Source organism: Citrus clementina, unplaced genomic scaffold, assembly GCF_000493195.1.
Source record: "Citrus clementina cultivar Clemenules unplaced genomic scaffold, Citrus_clementina_v1.0 scaffold_6, whole genome shotgun sequence".
Lineage (NCBI taxonomy): Eukaryota > Viridiplantae > Streptophyta > Magnoliopsida > Sapindales > Rutaceae > Citrus > Citrus x clementina.
Window position 1 is genome coordinate 12819465 of NW_006262139.1, and position 23456 is coordinate 12842920.

Consider the following 23456-nt stretch of genomic DNA (forward strand, 5'->3'; position numbering starts at 1 on the left):
CAAATCTTAGAGAAGAGAAGAAAATGAGTGAAGGGTAATTTTGAAAATTTTGAAAATTTTAGTAATTATTATATGATTCTAGATGGATGTATGTATGAATTTGGTGGGTACAAATAATCCCACCTAAATATTTTTAATAAATTGAAAAAGTTATTCAACATAATTTTTTAATTTTTTAAGAAGAAGAAGAGAAAAGAAAGTTCTTTAGGTTTAATAACTAGTAAAGAATTTTATGGCTACTCTGAGAAAAATAAGATATATATTTACTGCAGAGAATTTGATTAAGTACTATTTTGGCACTTGTAAGAGTGTAAAGAAATAAGGTGTACTCTTGAGTATCATTTTGGGACAATGATCCTTTTTTTTTCCTTCTTTTGTCCTTACCTTTTCTTATTTACTGAGTGTCTTATAAAATTTTATTTTGTATCTGTCTTTTCATTTTATTTACAATCAAGCTATTTTTTCCCCCTCACTAGATTAGGAAGGTAAGGAGTAATTTAGAGTGCAAATAGTCATCATAATACTCAATAAATTTATTTACTCAAAAAACTCATTATTGTAAAATAAAATTTTATCTTTTACTCTATAAACCCACCCATGTACTGATATACCCTTTTATAACTCCAAATTTTTAAGACGTTTGTTGAGTCTTTGTTTATCATGGTTTTATAATCAAATCCTCCATTGTTCCATAAACTTACTTTTTTTTTTCTTAAACTAAACTCTTAAATTCTTGTAGTGAAACATAAGATAGATTAGAGAAAAGTACTTCATGAGTAATTAAATTAAGCTTGAGTTATATTGGACAATATATTCAAATAGAAATATAAATTTTGTTTATTTACAAAGAACTTTAAATAGAAATTATTTTTGACCTGGTACACCTTTTATTACCAACCTAATACATGAGTAAAAGTAAATCTATGATCTTCCTTTGTCAAAGAATACTATTCTAAATTAAAATATTTGATGCAAAAATTTCTTAGAGAGAATATACACGTAATAAAAAAATTGGGGAAAGGGCGGGTCAAGTTTAAAATAGATTTGACTCCAATAAAAGCTTGAAAGTATAAGAACCAATATGAAAGACTGAAAAACGATTAAAAGAGAGGAAAACGGGGAAATAATTGGAAAAATAATAATTTGAGAGAGAGAAACGTGCTAAAAAGTAATTATAATGTTTGACTATAATAGAAATTTAAGTTAGGGATATTTTTGTAAAACAAAATTATACTAAAAAGTGGCATAAAAAGTTGTACGGTGGAATCAAATATCCCTTTCCTATTAGATGATCATTTAGCTGCAGTAGTTTCCATATGCAGTTTTGAAAAAATAAGAAGAAAATCTACGCCAATTCTAGCTTCACACAATACATATCACAGTTCTTTACACATTCAAAATCACTGATTATTGGAATCCAAATTAGTTGTACTTGTACGAAAATTTATTTGATGATCATTTAGCTGCAGTAGTTTCCATACGAAGCCGGATTTACTTTCCTTGTAATCAAAAGCCAAAATTTATAAATAAAAGGCATGGCTAGAACTACAAAACGTACAAAACCCACAAAACCCAATGAAGGAGAGAATGAATAAAATGAGAGATAAGCTTCTGTTTATTGCTTTTGTAGTTGCGATTGCTTCATCCTTCGGTTTTTGCCAAGCCGATGCCGGAAAATTCAATATGAATTTTGGAATGTTACTCCAGAGCACACATAATCCTCCGTCTGGTTCCGCTCCAAAAATAAATCTCCATCTGCAACTTAAAGATCTAAGTTACGTCAAGGTTAAAAACCCTCCAAGACCTCCAGGCTCACAAGGTAGCCCTGGAAAAATAAATCCCCATCCGCCCCCTAGCGATTTGAGTTATGTGACAGTAAAATACCCTCCAAGATCTCCGGGTTCACTTGGAAGCCCTGGAAAAGTAAATCCCCATCCACCCTCTAGAGATTTGAGTTATGTAAAAGTAAATTACCCTCCAAAACCTCCTGGTTCACAAGGGAGCCCAGGAAAAGTGAATCCCCATCCGCCCGCCAGCCATCTAAAAAACTTGCCTATTCTTCCATTTGGGCTTCATATAGGCGACTGAGTTAAGACACGCCTCCATCATTATTTATGTATTAAAGTTTCTCGTGATGATTAAACAAATAAAAAAGTGATTGCTATTTAATGCCTTTGTTTCGCATGCACTAGTCTCTTTCTTTTATTATTTGCATCTTTATTTTGTTACCACAAGTACGCTTTATACGTAGTGTAAATGTGTCAGAAGCTTTTATTTAAAATTAAAAATTGTATAAATCATATAAAACGTGAATCTTAATAGATCTGATAGTTTTCAACTTCGCTAGACGTTGTTAAATATGATCACCATCTGATGGCATTTTTAGAGTGGATGCAAATGGCAGATGTAGGAATTTAATTCAGAGGGTGAGGGCTTGGTGCAAATATTGAAAATATGAGTTAATATTGCTTTTTGAAAGTCTAAAATATGAATAATAGTTATTGGTACAGTTCATGTCACTATTCATCCAATACTATCCATGACACTATTCACCTAACAGCAATCACAAATTCATTAAAGTGTGGTGAAGAACTATCCTTAAGACCAATATTGGCTCCTCTAGAAAGATTTTCCGATGCAAAAATGACATAAATAAAGCAGATTGACCTCCAAGATTCAATGATACTATTGTGAGATTGCACTCCAAATATAATAGTTTAGAACAACAAAGAAAAAATCATAAAGAAAAATATAAGATAAAAGGAGAGGTAATAATAGTGCCTTGAAGACTTTGTTAATCTTCTTTATATAGAGAAATCCTCTATAATCTTTTTTCTAATTCAATTTGAATTTGTCGTCCTAATTTGAGTTAGTCATCTATGTGTCTCGTTATTTAATTCAAATTAAGCAATTCAAATCACATCTAAATTTGACTTATTCAACTCTAATTTATAATTAAATCAAACACATGATTAATTTCAAGTCAAATATAAAAATGATTGCTCTCACTTCCCTTAAATGTGGGATATTAGTATTTTGAAATACCAATAAAACTCCAACAATCCCTCACATATTTAAAAATATTTCAATTTCTTTCATCGTAGAGTTTAATGCACATATAAACTGCACTGGTGTCTTTTCAGGCTATGAACCAGCCATTGAACAACTAATTATATATTATAGGAATTTAGTGAAACTTATAATTTCCACTAACTAATATTTCTTTTGTGTGAGGTAGATGACTAGAAGCCCATTACTCTCTCAATATTTTGTTGTTTAGCGGTATGACACTTTAATGACCCCGCGCTTCTTGGAATTCATGAGTGCTCTAGAGAAGCGTGTCTCACTTATAGAAACTGACCTAATTCCACATGCATATAGGTGAACCTCCATCAAGTTTGTCATGTAGTTTTGACATACTACCATACAAAATATAGGCTATAGAGGACATTAAGAGCTTAATTACTTAACCTAAATCACTACAATAGGCAACTATCACGCCATGGAGAGGACTTAAATAAATACATTGATAGTGCCATAAGATAACAAGTGACTTGTTACTACCCTTATGAACCTACTTCATGGAATGTCCAATCACATAGGTAGGGTTACCATCACTCTTGTCCTTTCTTTAGACTGAAGTTTGATCCCCATCGATGTAATTACTATTAATCTTATGTTAGATAATTACTACTAATCTTATGTTTAGTAGTTTAATTAAAGAATTGGACAAATTTGACTCTAACATTACAAATCTAGGCTCACAATTCCATATTCTAGTAGCTACTCATGTATTATATCTTAGACGAATTTATCTGCATTATATATCTTATCTCTTTACCTTGGCAATATTAGCCTGGCAATCACAATATAATCACAGAAATACAAGTGTTAATCGGAAGATCTACTAAAAGGTTTCTTAAGTAACTAACTGAGACTTCATAGTAGAATCAGCTAAACATGTTTGTTCAGAAGATTTTTGGGATACAACTCCTCCATCAAGTATAGATATATATATATATATATGACCACTAGTGGATTTGATTTCATCTTATCTCAAAATCGAATTCGCATCACTATACACTTCTAGCACAAATGGAGAGCTACTACAATTAAGCCCAAAATTTTGAGTATAACTACTCAATCTGCCTATAGCATATGCACTTTTAGGTTTGTCCATTCAACAAGGATATCAAGATATCAATGATTTGGGTATATCTCAATTTATCAATACCATGCTTTAGATTTTTCTTAACATGGGTATTCACATCATATTGTGTAGAGTTCGGTTTCTCATTATACCCGAACTTTCTGAATATAATGTTTCTATGATATTATGAGACTATCACTATTCTTAGTAATTTTGATACCTAATATAGCATATTCTCTTACATTCTTTGTATGGAAGTTAGAAACAAACATCCTCTCAATCTCATTTATCATTCCCACATTGGGACTTAGGACGAGCATATTAAGATAGAGAAAAATGATCACAAAAGTAATAGCATCAATGGACTTAATGTTGATATATTATCACATATATATTTGATATTAATACTTTGTCAAACTTTTCATGCCGCTATTTTGGTAGACTTAACCAATTTGTATATCTTTTTCCTCAATACTTAGACTACATAACCCTATGGTTGACTCATATGTAGATTTCCTCATCTAGGTCTATTTTTAGATAAGCAGTTTTGACATCCATCAAATAAACATATCAGTTATGAATTGCAGCTAATGCAATCAACACAATAATGGATGTACTATATGTCACAGGAGTATAGGTACAAAAATAATCTATGTCTTTCTTTTATGGGAACCTTTAGCAACTAATCTTCGCTTATATCTATTAATTGATCTATTAACTTTCAATTTTCTTTGAAAATCAATTTGCAACCAAAGGTTTTGCATATGGGGACAAATCAACTAATTTTTATACATGATTGCTCATGATGAAATCTCATGAAGAAAATATGAGATAGAAGAAGAGGTAGTAGCAGTGCCTTAAAGGTTTTGTTTGTCTCTTTTATATAGAGAAACCCTCCATAATCCTTTTCCTAAGTCAATTTGTATTAATCACCCACTTTCCTTATTAATTTGAACTAGTTATGTATGTGTCTCATGATTTAATTCATATTAAATAATCTAAATGACTTCTAGATTTGACTTGTTCAACTCTAGTTTTTAATTAAATCAAACACATGACTCATTTCAAATCAAATATAAAAGTGATTGCTTTAGTTAGCTCAAATGTAGGACATTAGTATTTTGAAATATCAGCAAAACTCTAACGACAAATACAACGATGTGTCGGCCAAGTGCTCTTCGATATCAACTTTATTTAATTGGGCACTTGAATTTGAATCTTGGGAATTTAGCTGGCTAAAATGTAATTTACGCATTGTCCACTCCTCTTTCTTAAAAAAAAAACCAAAAACAAAAAATACATTGATGTTGTAATTAGCTAAACTTTACTTATTTAAGTCATATTCCTTTTCATTATCTAATTAAGTTGTGAAGCGTATAAAGAAATACCTCAACTGTACAATTTTTTTTTTTAGTGTAAAGTTTATCTTTTATCTAATAGATTCGATTTAATTACCATCTTTAAAGGATGTGATATGAATCACATGTAAAAAATTCACAAAATAAGTATGCTCATATCTAAATTTGATTTGTTGCACATTTAGCCCAATATTTAGATTGGAAGTTCGTTTATTTGTTACACATTACGAGCATTGGTAGCATTATAGAAACCTATAAAAACCAATAAATTATAAAAGCATGAACACAATCACAATGGGAGATCAAAAGGCTTTGTTGATTGCTATTATGCTTACACTGGCTTCAGGCTACAATTGTTCATCATCATAAATAAAGAACCTCTGAGACTTCTTGATTCACATGGGAGCCCCGTAGTTTTCTATCTGGATTCGCCATCCCCGGCCATCTGGCTTTGTTGAATTTTGTGAAGGCTAAAAAGGAGAATCTCAATTTAACCTCTACTGAAATTAATATATAGAAATCAATATATACTATTTACCCTCTACTGTTTTCATAATACCCAATAATCCCTGGCACCATAATTTAATAGTATTACTCTTATCTCCAAATGCACTTTTATTCATATTGATTATAAATTAAATAAATCATATAAATTGAGATTTAAATAAAAAGATTAAAAGCATTTTTCCTTTGCTTTTTAGTTATTTTTTGAACATTTTTCTTATAGTAACTATTGCTTTATATTCCCAAGATAAAATATCAAGTAAATAACTTATTTATTTCTTTTTTCCCTTAAATTTTTTTTTGTTAAGGAGATTTTTAAATATTATGAAAACCTTAGGGAGTAAGTAGTATATATTAATTTTAGTAGAGAAAACTAATAATCTCTCAAAAAAAATTTTAAAGAAAAATACCTCCAAACACTCCCGATTCACATGAAAGTTGAGTACAAGTAAATCCCTATCTACCCTAAGGTCATCTCAAAGGCATTCTTTGTACTCTAAAGATTTAAATTTTGGAATGTTGCCAAAGGGACTGTTCATATATTAAAGTTTCTCGCGACAGTAAACAAATAAAAGAGTGATTCTTATTATTACCTTTGTTTCGCATGCAAAGTCTCAATCTAATAAGGTCACAGTGAAAGTCTCCAATTTCTTGTTCTTAGAATACCTTTTCATATGCCATATATTATTTTCTATTTTGGTGTATTTACCACTTTGTATCTCTATTTTTATTCTTCACACGTAGTGTATGTGTCAAAAGATTTTATTTAAAATCAGATAAATCATATAAAACGTGAATTAATAAATCCCGAATAACACTAGATAGTTTTCAACTTCGCTATACTTTGTTATGTAATCACATGCAATGTCTGTGAATTTCCATGTGCATAGTATGTGAATCAATAGCAAGAAAGAAAGTTATCTGAAAATTAATTGATATTCCTTATCTAGCTACAAATGCAATCTGGTACATATGGTATTTTTGGGTTGTGCTATTATTAATGGAAATTTCTAGACTAGACTCTTGTATTTAGAGGGTTATGGTCAATGGTAGTATGCAAAAATCCTCCATAAATCAAAGCAAAGGAAGAATGAGAGTAACTGTTCTGATGTTGTTGCTTGTGCCCTTTTCACTAGCACTGACTATCCAACCAGGGCAATCCAAAGATTGGAATTCCCATTCTAGAAGAAATCTTTATTCGGGGCCTTTTCATGGGCCTCCAAAATACGAAATCCCCCCGCCGCCGCCGTTGCCTAAGAGAGTGTCTGCACTGCCTTCTAAGTCCGAAAGAATTCTTTATTCTGGGCCTTCTCATGGGCCTCCAAAGTACGAAATCCCACCACCATCACCACCGTTGCCTGAGAGAGTGCTTACACCGCCTTGTATGTCTGCAAGAATTCTTGATTCTAGACCTTCTCATTGGCCTCCAAATTACGAAATCCCACCATCGCCACCGGTGCCTAAGGGAGTGCCTGCACCGCTTTCTAAGTTCGAAAGAATTCTCTACTCTGGGCCTTACCGTGGGCCGCCAAAATATGAAACTCCACCACCATCACCACCATCGTTGAAGAATCTTGTGTAGAAGAGTTAAAAGAATTTGGTAAGTAGTCTAAGGGAATGCATATACGCTTATGCAGGCCTGTTAATAACAATAAGCACACTCTCCGGTCATGATCTTTAACATGGCCCATATGTTACATTTGCTTGATGTATCAGTTTCATATGTTTCATATTAGAGAGAGTTATTTTAACATAAAAGTTTTTACTTAAAATTATAATCATTAAAGTTATCTACTTATGGGTCCTCCTACTTTGCAAAAGTTGCAACATACCACGCTTTTTGTCCACATGCGCTTCCATCCAACGGTTCAGTTTAGTCAGTTGTAAAAAAATGGGTGTACAGGCAACCGTTGAAACCGGTTATTTACTTAATTAATGGCGATTGAGGAAGCCTTGGTTTGAAACAGTTGAAACCTAAAAGAAGAAGAGAGACGATTTACTCACGACAAAAGAGAAATAAAGGGTTGTCGCCTAAACAAGAGGATCGCACATTCTTAGAGAAAATATTTGGAGGATTAATCGAAGATGGTACCTGGGTTGTTAGCAGAACGATTTGGGTGGCAAGAGGCAAAGAAAGCAGAGGGTGTAGGTGATTTAATTAGACAAATGTAGCAACAAGCTGCAATCCCCACTATTTGCGGTGCTGAAAGTATAAGAATTCCCCATGGCCGAAAGTAGAGGGAATAGCGCGTCTGTTTGACTTACTATGTGCAGTACGAACCGGATGAAGAAGGTAATTTGTGGAAAAAAAATAATGGTTACTTGTGGTTTGAAAGAGTTGCTATTCATAATTTGATGAAACTAAAAACGATTATATTTATTGATAAGAGTGCGATGAGGTGATATAGGCAACAAATTGTCAATGTTTAATTTTATTGCAAGTAGCAGTGGATTGAAGGAGGAAGAGGCGAGAAATTTCTTGGAGAAGGAAATGTACAAGTTTACTGAAAACGAAATGCATGCTACTTCTTCAATTTCTTCACCAATTGCCAAATATCCTCTTGCTTATTCCGCCCCGCACTTGTTACAAAGAAATTAGACATGCTCCTGGAAAGCATTCTCCTCTTCTCTAATTCTTCCATAAAAAACCATAACCGACAATCCTAACCTAATTACCACAATTAAATCTTTCAAACAAAATTTACAATTTCTTATCAGTAGTTACTTGCTGCGTCCGATCGAACGGCTAATGAACGAATGAAACATACTTCTTTCCATCATTTTTCTAAATAATTACATTTGCCTATTTCCTAGCGTTTTGGCTCCGCCCAATGTCGGCCGTAGTTGGCTGCCACACCGATATAATCGTCTTCAATTTCTCTACTGCGATTTCAAATTTACTTCAACCTCATACGACCGCACTTCAATTGGAAATTAATTTCATGAATCGTTGGATGGAAGCGCTCCCAATCCTACGGCCATTACGAATGTGGACAAAAATCGTGGTACGTTGCAACGTAGGCGAGTCCTCTACTTTATATTATTTTTTACGTTTTAGGGTTATGTTGCAATAAAATAATCATTGTAAGAAAAATAGTAATAGATGGCTGATACGTTATGACAAAAATTGTTAAATTATGAAAGTATGACAGGTCATTATAAAATTATGGTCTATCAAATGATAATGATGTACTTATGATACAATTTGTGTCTATTAAGAATTTATGATAGAGTAATGATAAAAATATATTCTATTAAAAATTTTGTGACAGAATTTTAATATTGACTATGTTTGACCAAATTTTAAATAAGTATTTTATTAAAAGAAAGGTAAAATGGTCCATTTTAGATGGAAAATAAGTTTTTAGAATAAAAAATTTGTATGTAAATGATAAAATCAAAATGAGGCGTTTAGACTAAAACCTAAAATTTTCTGTCTCTCCAAAACTCACTTATAATTAGGGATGACAACATAACTCGAACCCAGACGAACTCAGATATTTTGGTCCGAGTTGATCCCATACTAGAGTTAAATTAAATGTGAAACTGAATTCAATTTTTAAACCCGAATACATAATGCGAAACTAAATTCATTTTTTAAACCCGGACGTATCCGAGTTTGGATCTGAATATAAGTTTAGGTGAACTCATATATCTGAAACCCAGACCCAAATATCTTTATTTTAATATTAAGTTTTTAATATTTTTTAATTTAAATATAATAGAAAGAAAGGGAAAGAAGAGCCCTAGCACAGCCGGCCCAAGTTTGCAATTCAAATTCTCCTCTTGTCAAATCTCACTTCGGCGGGCTGCTAACCATATTTGTATCAAACTTGTATAAACATAAATATAAAAGAAAGAAATAGATTCAGTATCCCATTTTCACTTGAACTTCTTAATCATAAACATTTGTATCAAACTTGGCGCCTCTAGTTCTTGTAGGCAGCCCCACCACGCACCACCGTCCGTATCCTAAAATCGTTCACCATCATTTGAGGCTATTTAATATGTCATGATTCTCAGTGGGTCTCAAAGCAATTCTATTAGTAGTCATTGAAATTTTAAAAAATTGTATTTTTTTTCTTAAGTTTTTAGAAACTTCAAGGATTTTTGTCATTAATTTCCAAATTATGGGAATTTTTTTCGTTATTATATATATATATATATAGAGAGAGAGGCTCTCATTGTTTTCATATGGACAAGTTATTAAATTATATGATTTAACAGAATTAGTATAAATACTTTATTAAATTATAAAATTTTATAGTATGTCTGCAATTGAAAAAAAAAATGAAGGTGCCTATACCTAAAAATTTCTATCCATATTTTTTTTCTTAGGGTTCGTAAAAAAGTCCAAGCCGGCCCGACTCAAGCCCACATGTCTGAAAACTGACCTGCATAGGATTGAAAAATATAAAGTCTGCATAAATTGGGTCTAGTTAAGGGCCTTTAAAAAACTAAATTGTTTTATTTATAAATAAAGAATTAAATTAAATTTTAAAAAACCTCAAAATGTTAAATTAATATGTTTTTATATTAAAATTTGTGATTTATTATGTTGTGCTACTAATAGTTATGTATTAGGTTATTATTCTATTATGTATTAGATAATTATCTTTAAATTAATTTTTTTTACTTTATTAAAAATTTTATTTCATAATTAATGGAAAGCCCAAGCCGAGCTTGGATGGCCTGTCCCATCTAAACTTTGACGGGTTTTTAAAGGGTTAGGTTTATTTACAGTAATATGGGCTTGTGCCTAGGCTTGGAAAAGCCCGGCCTAAGCTCACAATTCACCAAGCCTATTTTTTCTAAAATTACTTATTTAATGTTATGTTCACTTATTGGAGTGAAAATGAGTAATATTAATTCCTCATACTTTAGTGTTTACTTACAAATTTTAGAGTAGAGGTGAAAATTTCCACTTTTTTTTGAAGTGGAGAGTGTGATTACTACTTCCATAGGGGGAGTGGGAGTTGGAATCCACTCTGCCCTCTTCTTTTTTACCCTTATTTTATTAAATGTAATATAATTATATTTAATAAAATAAAATAAATAATATCATATTATTTAAATAATATTATCATATTATTTTATAAATTACATTTATTAAAAATACTAATATTAAACTTATTTAAATATAATAATATTATATTCGTAAAGAACTAATAATATTACTATATACTATTTTTATTTGAAAATATAATATTATTATATTTATTTAATATCAGTAATTAATAATAATAAATATTTTATTCTAAGAAAATATTAAATTTTTATTATATCATTAGCAATAATGTTTAATTTGTGTTGCTTTTATCAATAATTTTTTATTTACATAATTAAAATTAAAATTAATAAAAAATATAATTTACATAATTAAAAATATTATTAATTATTATTAATTTACAAATATAATAAAATAAATATTTTATTTTCAAATATAATTTTTTATTAATTTTGAATTAAAAACTATAATTCTTTATATAAGGGTAAACTATAATTTGGAACCATTTACTTCCAATTTAAGACAAAAAAAAAACATAAATTGAGTTTTGATTTTAATTTCATTCTCTCATTCTAGTGTAAGTAAACAATTTACGCTCACTCTCATTCTACATTCTCTATCCCTGAACTCCCACTCCTCAGGATTCCTACTTCAATCCAAAATGTAAATACTACCCAAATCATCATATTCCTTTTTACCAGTGGTTACTTGGCTGAGTTTGTTAGTACTTCTTCTACTTAACTCTAAAATGGAGGGTAAGAGTCTCCTGCATTGACTTTATTTCAATTGTATATAATTGTTCTTTTTTTAAAAAAAAGGTTTGAGTCCTTTTCATTATCTAATTAAGTTGTGAAGCCTATATATATGTAAAGAAATAAATTTTATCTTTATCTAACGGATTCGATTTAATTACCGTTATTTTCCACGTGGAACTTGAATATAACTTCTAGATATTGTTTGACTGTGACATTCTAGCTTTAAAGAATATGAATAACGTACAATCTTCACAAAATAAGTAAATCTACCGGTATCAGAATTTGATTTGTTACTCATTTAGCCCAATAATCAGATAGTTATTTAATTCCTTATATGAATAACCTAATTCTAGTAACCAAATTCTACTATATTAAGAGCGTTGTTAGCGTTACAAAAACCTACAAAAACCAATGAAGAAGGGCATGAATAAACATAATCACAATGGGAGATCAAAAAGCTTTGTTCATTGCTTTTATGCTTGCCCTGGCTTCAGGCTTTGGCTTTTGCCAAGCTGATGCCAGAAAATTTCAGATGAATTTCGGAATGATCCCGGGGGACAAACTTTTTCATCTTCATCATTTGCCCCCCGACGGCCAAATAAAGAAACCTCCGAGACCTCCTGGTTCACATGGGAGCCCTGCAGTTTTATATCCCGATCCACCACCCCCAGGCCATTCTTCTTCGATTCCAGCTAGATATTTAAATGAAAACAAGTTTCTTCAGCAACATGCATGAACCTCCAAGGCCTCGTGTTCCAATTAGGGGCTTTTCATAATAATGTAAGTTTATCTCGGCAATAAAATTAAAGGAGTGATCATTAATTCCTCCCGTTTGCATGTAATAGTCTTCAAATTATTAGTTATCTTAATGTTATTATCAATTAAATATGCAATAATTATGTAAAAAGTCTCCAAATTAATCATGGTTTCTATTAACTTTTCCATATGATGTATGCAATCCAAGTTTTGATTCTGATACATGATCACATCCACACAAAACGATGTATAAACTTATGTGTCAACACACACACACACACACACTATATTCATATAGAAAGGAAGCCTTATTAAAAATTTAATTGTTTTCAGCTAATCACAGTCTAACGGCACACGACATAAAAGTGCAAAATTTACATTAGACCAAAAAGTAGGGCTAGTAGGATTGCTGTTAGGATGGTCATATATGAATGCAGTGTATTTTTGTCCTAGCTTATCGAATTCCCTTGATATATTTCCCTATTGTATATTACTCTTTTGATCAAACTTATTTCAACAAGTGATTTTCAAGCGATGGTGATATGGGTTTTGCCCACTCCCCTACTTTTATTTAGTATATATACTAAAAATTATTAGTCATCTACTTAAAAATTATCTTGTTATAAAAAAAATTGTAAAAGTTTGAATTTATGGATTTCTATTCATTATTTACAATTTTTATCAATTATTCACTGAAAAAATAGAATTATCCGTACAAATAATTATCACTATAATTTGTGTTTGGTTTTGTTTCCTTGTTTTGTAAGGGTATTTAACTAATTATATCATTTTAGTAGATGATGGATACAAATTGTATACATTGGGTGTAAAATTAAATAAGTTTAAACTTTTGTAGTATTTTTTATAATGGAGTAAATTTAGGGTAGATGGCTGATAATTTTCTCATTAAAAATATTTTAAGTTCAATCTAGATGATACACTAATTTTTTAATTTATAATAAAAATTAATTTTTTATAATAAAAATTAAATTTTTATGAAAAATATTTAATTTTTTGTTGTAAATTATTAGGAGATAATAAAACATAACAAATGAGAATAAAATCTGTGGACTAGGTAAGACTCTTGATTTTAAATTTCTCAAGAACAAATGTGTTTTTTTGGTCAAAACTGGCTATCTAAACGACATGTATATAACACAGTCTTTTTGTAGCCGTTCAACCCTTTCTTGCGCAATTAATATAATTGTTTAGAATATTTTGGATATGATAATCCTTAAACTGTGTACTACTACTCATTAGTGTTGTAGTTTTTAAGTTATAGTTATTGTGGAATGAAAATTATGGAGAAAATTATTATAATTAGTAAACTACTGTTGCAAATGTATATCAAACACTAAACATTTTAGGACGATCTCATGGTACAAAATATTTCGTATGATGATCTCAAATGCTTCAGGTTTGCTTATTCTAGCAACTAGGCTTCTAATTAAACCAATTTATTCTTATGATTTGCTTATCCTAGCAACTAGGTTTCTAATTAAACCAATTTATTCTTACGATTTGCTTATTTTAGTAACGAGGTTTCTAATTAAACATTCTCTACTTATATTTTGTATTTTGAAATAAAGGGAATTAAATAAGTGATTTCACATCCAAAATATTATTTAGGACATTATTCAAAACTAATATATAATCACTGTCGAAGTCAGTTTTACACTGAAATGAAAAATTTAGCATGCCTTCATTTTTACTAAAAGTGCAAAAGAAATAAAACGATGTTATGAAGTCGTATTGAAAATCTATGAATGCCAATTTTAGATTTGCAAAGTCAATATAATAATCTTTACAGAATCGTACGATCGTTTATTCAAATTACTTATACCTGTGTGTGTGTGTGTGTTTGTGTGTGTGTGTGTGTGTGTGTGTGTGTGTGTGTGTGTGTAGACTCTTACCTCATGGTATTATATGCATTGTTTAACATATTCATTAAAGTACCTAACAAAAATTATTACTGTGCTAGATATCCATGCTCTTGGTTTGCATAATCGACAGAAGAAATCTTTATCTGCGTTGTGGATGGGCCACCTTACTGTCAAACTACCATAAAAAGCAAGAAATATTATTACATAGCAACTTGAATAAATATAATCAACCCTAAAACAAAAAAAAGAATAAAAGAAACTTACGCCTCCATATTGTCATTACGCATCCAATCATCAAAGTTTATTGGACCTTTTGATTCAGTTACTGCATCCTTTCGTGACTTCTTACAAGGGTCAGTGTAAGGTGTGCTAACATATACTGATTTTTTTCTTTTTTTTTCTTAGATAATGTTGTTCTAATGGAACACAATCTTGTTCTTTGCATCCTTTTTTGTAGTCAGATTTGTTAGAAAGTTCATCAGTAATGTTAATTACACCATGTACAGGTGGCTGTATTACAGGTAAATACAATAAAATTTAAAATTTTGTACATAGTTGCTAGTAACTAATTTCAACACGAACTAAATTTAAATTTACTAACCTCAACACCAGTTTTATTGGCATCTACATGAGCAACCCCTGTTGTTTGATGATCATGTGCAGGTGGCTGTATTACGGATAAATACAATCAAATTTAGAATTTTGTACATAATTGTTAGTAACTAAATTCAACACGAACCAAATTTAAATTTACCAACCTCATCATCAATTTTATCGGCATCTACATGAGCAGCCCCTGCGGTTTGATGATCATGTGCAGATAGTTGTATTACGGATAAATACAATCAAATTTCAAATTTTGTACATAATTGCTAGCAACTAAATTCAACACGAACTTAATTTTATATTACCAACCTAAACATCAATTTTATCGGCATCTACATGAGCAACCCTCGATGTTTGCTGATCATGTTCATGTGGCTGTATTATGGATAAATACAACAAAAGTTTGAATTCTCTACATAATTGCTATCAATTAAATTCAACACGAACTGAATTTAATATTACCAACCTGAACATCTATTTTATCATGGTCTACATGAGAAGCCACTGAGATATGAGGATCATGTGCAGGTTGTTGTATTACAGATAAATACAACATAATTTAGAATTCTTTACATAATCGTTGCCAACTGAATTTAACTTCAACTAGATTTAATATTACAAACATGAACATCAATTTTATCTATGTCTACATCAGAAGCCACTGAGGTAAGAGGATCATGTGCAGGTGATTGTATTATGAATAAATATAACAAAATTTAGAATTCTCTCATAATTGTAGTCAACTGAATTTAACTTCAATTTTGTCTAAGCCACTGAAGTAAACGTAAAAATATAAAATAAAAAATAAAAATCGCTTATAAAAGTGTTTAAAATGTTGTAAACCTGATCAATGAAACTATCTTTGCCTACATTAGAAGATGCTAGAAACTTCTCGAGTAACTTCGTCGTTCTCCATAAGTCTTTGGTAATGTTGTCAAGCTTTGCTTCCAACACATCAATCTTTTGCACCTTTTCCTCGATTTTGCTTAATCTATCATAAATTTTCTGAAACGTTGGAGCAACATGATCACCTATGGAGACACGACAAGGCGGAGTGACCTACGAATTTTAAGATATATTGCTAAGTTAATTTCATAAATAAAAATCTCAAAATATTTTTAAACAAATCAACTAACTTACATTTTTGCTTCTTTTTTCATGGAATGGTGTTGTTCTCTGAAAAGTAGATGCATTACGTGCCGTAGAAAAAAAATCATGGGGAGAGTGTATAGAATGGTGTGTGTGAAATATCATCAGTGATGGTTGCATGCCTATCATCCATAACAACATCAACTTGCTGCTGCATTTGCACATTTGAATGCGCAGAATTTAGTTCGTTGTATCGCCACTCACAGCATTGAGTTCGCCAAGCTCTTGCTTCCACTCATTTTCCGAAGCCAATAACCATTGCATGTAATGTTGTGCAATCTCATTACTTCAATCACTTCCGGTGGCATGCAATGTTGTCGCTACAGTAAGCTATGTAATATAGATGTTAATTAAGTTATACTAAGAAAGTATTAATGCTTTAACTAAATAACTTAAGTTAAACTAAATAATTCATGTTAATGGTTCGCACTTAAATAAGCGTGAAACACTTACGGTGTCTTCCTCTTTTAAGGCTTTATTAATTACATCATTCATAATCTTATTCTTACAAAACCACTTAAGAATTCTTGGAACCTTTAAATCACCCTTTTTGGTTGTAAATTTTTGGCCGAATTCAGAAATGACCTCGTATGTCCACACCTGCAATATTACAACACTACATCAATATCATATAAAATTCATGTATTTATTATAAAATAAATAAATAAGCATTCTCACCTGAAACGCAAATGGAAAACCATAAAGGTTGTATTTATCTTATGTGTTTGGATCTAATGAACCAATTCTTTTGTTTCTTCTTGTAATTGTGTTCTTCAAGCTTAACATTGTTGCCTCGAATGACAAGCGAACCCAAGGATAATTATTAAATTCTTTAAAGTTGTCTAATAGACGAATATAGAGGTCATCAATCTTATTCTTGGGCTCATTTCCTAACAACACAAACTCTAAGAAATATAGCATGACAAACTTTACCATTAAGGTATCATTATTGGACTGGGCTGTTGAAAAAACTTTTTGTAATTGCTTTTGAATAAATTCATGATTGCCCCCCATAAACCCATCACATTTATTATCACCATTGTTTTTCTCATGTACTAGAAGATTATGTTCTTTATGGCATTTCAATTCTGTAATTAAGGCAAACTTAAGCATAGAAAATCTGCACTCTTTTTGTCCTACTTTGAAGTACATTGTCTTCTCAGTTGATCTCACATACCGTAATAATAATGCATGAACAATTTGGCCAGAGAATTGTAGATCTTGAAGGTACACAAAATGACCAAAGCATGTTTCCTTAAACATTTCATATTGTTGCTATGTGAGACGTTGCTTTATAAGTGAAAGTGCTTTTAATGATGACATATTAGACACTTTTACTAAAAGCGCTTTCTTATCATCGTTATCTAAATTATCATCGGATGGCATGATCTTTTTGGTATATAGTCTAGAACCTACAGGATCAAGCAAAAGGTTTTACCTAGAGGTTAAATGAGTCATAAACTAATCATATGAAGCCTGATACTAAACAATCCAAATGTTATTACGCTAAATACATGCCAACAACTATTTTCCAGTTCATAATTGAACTCTAAGCCTGATTTTAGGTATCCGACTCTAATTTTTACTAGAGTATGAAAAATAACTAGCCTGCATTTGGGTCAGTACCAAAACACCTACAACCTAGTTTTAATCATATCAAGTGGCACTATAATAAAAGCTAATATGATTATGAACATGCAGGCTGTTACTTTATGTGTTTATTGTTATGCCTTTGTACGACATGAGAATTATGTCGCGCTAGATAAGATGAAAACAATATGGTTATTCTATGAATCTATGATATAATCTTCGACAATCACTTTATATTGCAATATAGTATACAATTCGTTGGTCTAAAAACACAGAATCATTGTTGTATTTACTCCCTAAAATTAATAACTCCACAAATATAGTACTTATCTCATGTGATGATTAGAATTTAGAACACAACACATATAGATTCTTACACCACAACCTTGATTTCACAAATTTCCAAAACAATATGTTTATAACAAAATTCAAAACAATAATCAATAAAAGGTAGGTCCAATGAACACAATCAAATAACCTTTAAAATTGGATCCTAATGTTTCAAAACTAAACACATCCTTTCTCCAACCACAAAGCAAAAATTGGGAAAACTAACCCACATGATTCTTTAATCAACTTCTCTTTGCCAAATCTTAATTGTTGCATTCAAATAAAAATAAGAATACAAAATCCATTGAGGAAACAAAATAAATCTAAAGTTCATCAAATAAAAATATGATGTCTAACATTTGTTTTTGTATGTCTCTTCATGATATATTGTATTACATTGTTCATGTTATACTTCTAATTCTTTCCATTTTCAGTAATCCTATAAAGTATACCCAATTCACTAAATCACTTACTATTTTCAGCAAAAACCCTAAAATTTTTCTTTGAATATTTGTAGGAGAAAGAAGAAAATGAAAATTACTTACCTAGTAATCAATGACGGAGGCAAGACAAGGTGGTGGTGACACGGCTGAGGCGGTGGTGATACCTAAAGTGCAGAATGAGTAGGGGCGGCTTGTTCTTCAAGGAGTTTTCCCTTTTCTTTTTGTTTACTTGACTTTATGATTTTGGGAGGGAATCAGTTCAATTTTGTGGCATTTTATTGAGGTTATTTTTGTATTTTTCCTTTTTTTTTAAGTATGTATTTGTAAAGTTATAAATTTTAATAGATGGAGGTATGTTTTGGGTATTTTGAGGGAAACGGTATATATCCCACGCAATTCGCTCCTTTGGTTTTGGGCTTGGAATCGGATTGGGTGCTTTGGGTTTGGCTTTGGCTTTGTGGGTCACCGGTTTGGATTTGGATTTTGTGGCCGGTATGGGTTTGGGTTTTTTTGGTTTTGTATTTGGGCTGGATTATTCGGGTCGCGGGTTTGGGTTTGATTTGTTGAAACCCGGTTGGACTTAGGGTTTTGTGATGTTTGCAAAATAGAGGGCGGCGGCTGCTTCTCCGCATCTGCAGCAGTATCGTGCCGATGGCCGCAGCGATGAGGGCGGCTATCAAGTTGGTACTGTTCACCGTTGGGTTTGAATTTTCTGCAGGTGCTGCCATCGCGGTTTCCGGTTGCTGGAGATGGTTTGGCTGCTCCCGATCGTCACACACGAGTTCCCGAGGCCAAGACTGACCGGGATTAGCTGCTGGAAGCGTGTCAGTGGCAGCTCGAAGGTGTGTTGTCCGTGAGCTGGTATCGCAGGATCCGGTAGCAAACGACGGTGGCAATGGCAGATCGAGGTTGGATTGGCATTCAGATGAGATTAATTGCCGTTTAGAACCGTTCGCGGTGTTCGAAATAGAAGCTGCAGCAACCGGTTTGGTAGGGAGTAAATGCCGTGAACTGGATTTTTTTTTAGATGGATTTTTTGATGTTTTTAGCTGCCGATTTGTGTCAAGATGGGGGAGGTATGGTCGCAGAGACCTGGAAATGGTGTCAGATGTGTTCAAATTGGTTGAAATTTCTGGTGCTTGAGTAGAGGAAGGAGGCCGTGAGTTTGTTTTGGTTTTTTGGGTTGGGAGTGGTGTTTTTGAGGTCTGCCGGTTTGTTTGATGGCCGCCGGCAGGAGGAGGAGGTTCCAGCATTGGTCGATCATCATCACCAGCAGCCGATGTGGCCATAGCGGCTGGTCAAGGTTCGGTCAAACCTTGGTCAACGCCGGTAAAAAGTTTTGTGAACAGTAAACAATTAATTCCAAGTGTCTATTGATTGAACGTATTTCTGAAATTAAATAAAAGCTTAGTTTTTTTCCAAGCATATTGTTAGAACTTCACTTCCTTTTCTTTGGTTATAGGAAGTAACTGATCTTCAAGAGATGTCCAGAGGTGAGAGGCTGTTTCCATGCCTATATTGGAGCTCAACAATTCTTCTGTCATAAGTCCTAACAACCAAGACGTAAGCAAACTGTCGTTGCTTTCCCATGAGATCAATTCGGGATTTTCAGCAATTTCTCCATCTTTCTGTAAAATTTTCTCTTGTGGCTTTTCAGACAAAAGAATATGGTGGGATAATCCGAGGCTTCGAATGAGGGGTAGGATTTGAGATCGCCACAGAAGAAAATTTGTAGAGTTAAGTCTCACGGAGACAAGGCTGGAACATTGGTGGAAAGGCTTGGCTGTTTCGGGTTGGCTCTTTAGGAAGAGATGACGAAGAAGAAGAGGAGGTTGCACCAGGAGCCATAACGTGCTCTGATACCATGAAAAGGAATATTATGCTGACAATTTTTTTCTTGATGTGTATAAAAACGAGAGAGCTACAAACTTATATACAAGTATCAAAGTCAGCCAAATCTTTTAGTGTAAAGACTAGACAGGCTGTCTTATGTATGTCTAGATATCATTTGTGCATAAGGAATATTAATATTATCAAGTGATACTAGCTTAGAATAAAGATTGTGTCTAGCATACAGGGGTCATTGATGCCAAATCTTGGAGATGCTCATCTTTATTGTGATTTTGTCGAGATATTTGCCGCTAGCTAATAATATTCGGTGAGCTGTAGTTACTGATTGTATGGTTTATCACATATAAATACAATAAATTTCTGTTGTTTGTTTCAATCGGAATATAGAAAGATAAACAGGTCCACTTCACTTTATGTTTGAGTCATCAACATTCGATCCAGCGAGGAATCAAAGGTAGGAAACTTACAAGCAAGAAAAGAACTAATCAATATAAAGTGAGATTCTTTCTATGAGTGGTGCTAAAAATAAAAGCGGCACCACAGAAAAGTTATATAAATAGCTTCACACAACTCGTAATTCATCATCCATCCTACCAACAAAATTTCATCACTTGAATAGTCTTACAACTACTTTTGTAGGCTGTGTGTGCGTGTATTTGTTTGTGCTAAGTGTTGTTGAGTGTTTGTTTGTGTTTAGCGTTGTTGATATGTCTAGCAGGGACAGAGATCCTCTTATTCTTGGCCGCGTTGTTGGTGATGTTCTTGACAATTTTACAAGAACAATTCCTATGAGGATTACCTATTTAAACAAGGATGTTAATAATGGCCGTGAGCTCAAACCTTCTGAAGTTCTGAACCAGCCTAGGGTTGAAATTGGTGGTGATGATCTTAGGACATTTTATACTTTGGTAATAATTAATAAGCCTTTGCTTTTTCCTTTTGCTTCTGCTGCTTCTGCTTCTACTTGTGGCTACTGCTTTCTAGGTCTTTTATACGGTGGGCATTTGCTGCAACTGTTTCAGGTAATGGTTGATCCTGATGCACCGAGCCCAAGTGACCCCAGCCTTAGGGAGTATTTGCATTGGTAAGTGCTCTTTTCTAGATCTCAAAAACACACATTAAAACATACATATACTATTATTATTATTATTATTAACAAGGAAGAAAATTTTCTAATTCTCATGAGAGTATTAACTTAGTGTGCCGTTGATCTTGAATGATTGTTTTATTTTAATTTGTTCCTTTCTTTCTTTCTTTTTTTCTTTTTGTCTCTTAATTCACTGTGCCATTGATCACCTTGGAATGACATAATATTTTTAAGAGACTTAGCATGCAGTTGAGGCAACACTAAAAATCACTTTCGATTTTCTCTCACTATGAGTAATCGGAAGCCATAGCTATATATCCCATTTTGCTTCATATGTGAGCAGATCATGAAAGCGACATATTTGTTGGCTGTTTATTTGTGATTCATTCATTTATATAATTTCATCTTTTCATTGACTGTTCGATTGCATGCAACTTTCATCAAGAAACAAGAAGTCAAGAAGGACCAAATTAAACAACCTAAGTATCTTTATATGTCATACGATTCTGGGATAACATTATGGGGTCCTACACACATGTATCTAATCAATTATATTGGTATATAATTTCTCATCCTTTCTTCGCTCCCCCCCCCAACAACGAAATTTTATTAAATAAAAAAATACGACATTTAGAAGGAACCTAATTAAGCTTTACCTCAAAAAAAAAAAGAAAGGAAAAAACGCTAAAAAACATCACGAACTTATCATCTCTTTTCTATTGTTTTTTAATAATAAATTTATTTTATATCTACATGGCGGTGAATCCATCATCAATTTTGTTCTCTTATTTCCCATAAATTCCACCTCCCTCATTTATGCTTACCTCTGGTTTTCTTGATTGTGATGATTACAACTTGCAAGTACATGTGTTCGCGGTAAGTGATCACCTTTTTTCTTTGGATTAATTAGAAATTTGCTGCTTTTTGAAAATGAAATTTCAGGTTGGTGACTGATATTCCAGCAACCACAGGGGCCAGCTTTGGTGAGTGCCAGACTTTATATTAAACCAAACAATATTGCACGGTCCTTTCTACTTGTGAATGAGTTGTTTCATGTTTCAGCTTTTACACTGTAGCTATAGCTTTTGGTCTTTTTTCTACCCCTTGTGGACAAAGGCAAGAGATCTTGTCGTTAATTTTCAAGTTTTTTATTTAAAACAATTATCCTCCATTTCCTTTCCTTATTTCCCTTCTTTGCTTGCAGAGTAAGAGCGCCATCTCTTTCATCCATTGCCATACTCGATCTGTCAATTGGCTGTGGCCAGTGATTTTTTCTTTTTCCCTCTTTTTCCCTCCTTAATTAAACAACATTTCATTAAAACCACAACCAAAATAAATACATTTTATTAAATCTTTTAGGATTTCTGTACGACTGAGCCATTCTTAGTTAGGTTTCACACAGAATATTATTCGTTAAGCAAGAAGCAAAATATTTCATTATCACTTGACCAACTAGTCAATTATACATGTTCGCTAATTTGTTTCATTTGCATATATTATTACATATGCATGCAGGCCAAGATATTGTGAACTATGAAAGCCCTAGGCCAACGATGGGGATTCACAGGTTTGTCTTTGTGTTGTTCCGGCAACTTGGAAGGCAGACTGTTTATGCACCGGGGTGGCGTCAGAACTTCAGCACGAGGGATTTTGCTGAGCTTTACAATCTGGGACCTCCGGTGGCCGCTGTCTACTTCAACTGCCAGAGGGAGAGCGGATCCGGCGGAAGGACTATGACACGATGATCCGTACATGCTTAATTTGATATCAAATTACACACGCGCGCGCATATACACACGCACTATATATATATATATCCAAAATTAAGAGCTAGCTAGCTAGTGTTAACATAATTATGTCATGGTTAATCTTCCTCTCTGGCTTTCTCACATTTTATTGTAACGTACTCTGAAGATGAAGTTACATGCTTCAAACAGTGAGAAAGGAAGATTGTTGTACTTTGTTTACAATTAATTAGATTGTAAT

At 32.4% G+C, this 23456-nt stretch overlaps 2 protein-coding genes across 2 annotated transcripts; both read left to right on the forward strand.

The window, feature by feature from the left end:
- Positions 1-7051: 7051 nt before the first annotated feature.
- Positions 7052-7594, forward strand: LOC112097359 (extensin-like). Its single transcript, XM_024182554.1, has one exon. The coding sequence runs from the start codon at positions 7052-7054 to the stop codon at positions 7592-7594; it is 543 nt and encodes a 180-aa protein (XP_024038322.1).
- A 13469-nt stretch (positions 7595-21063) lies between these two features.
- Positions 21064-23215, forward strand: LOC18038632 (protein HEADING DATE 3A). Its single transcript, XM_006428936.2, has 4 exons — positions 21064-21291; positions 21406-21467; positions 22413-22453; positions 22986-23215. The coding sequence occupies exons 1-4, from the start codon at positions 21091-21093 to the stop codon at positions 23213-23215; spliced, it is 534 nt and encodes a 177-aa protein (XP_006428999.1). The 5' UTR covers positions 21064-21090.
- Positions 23216-23456: the final 241 nt, after the last annotated feature.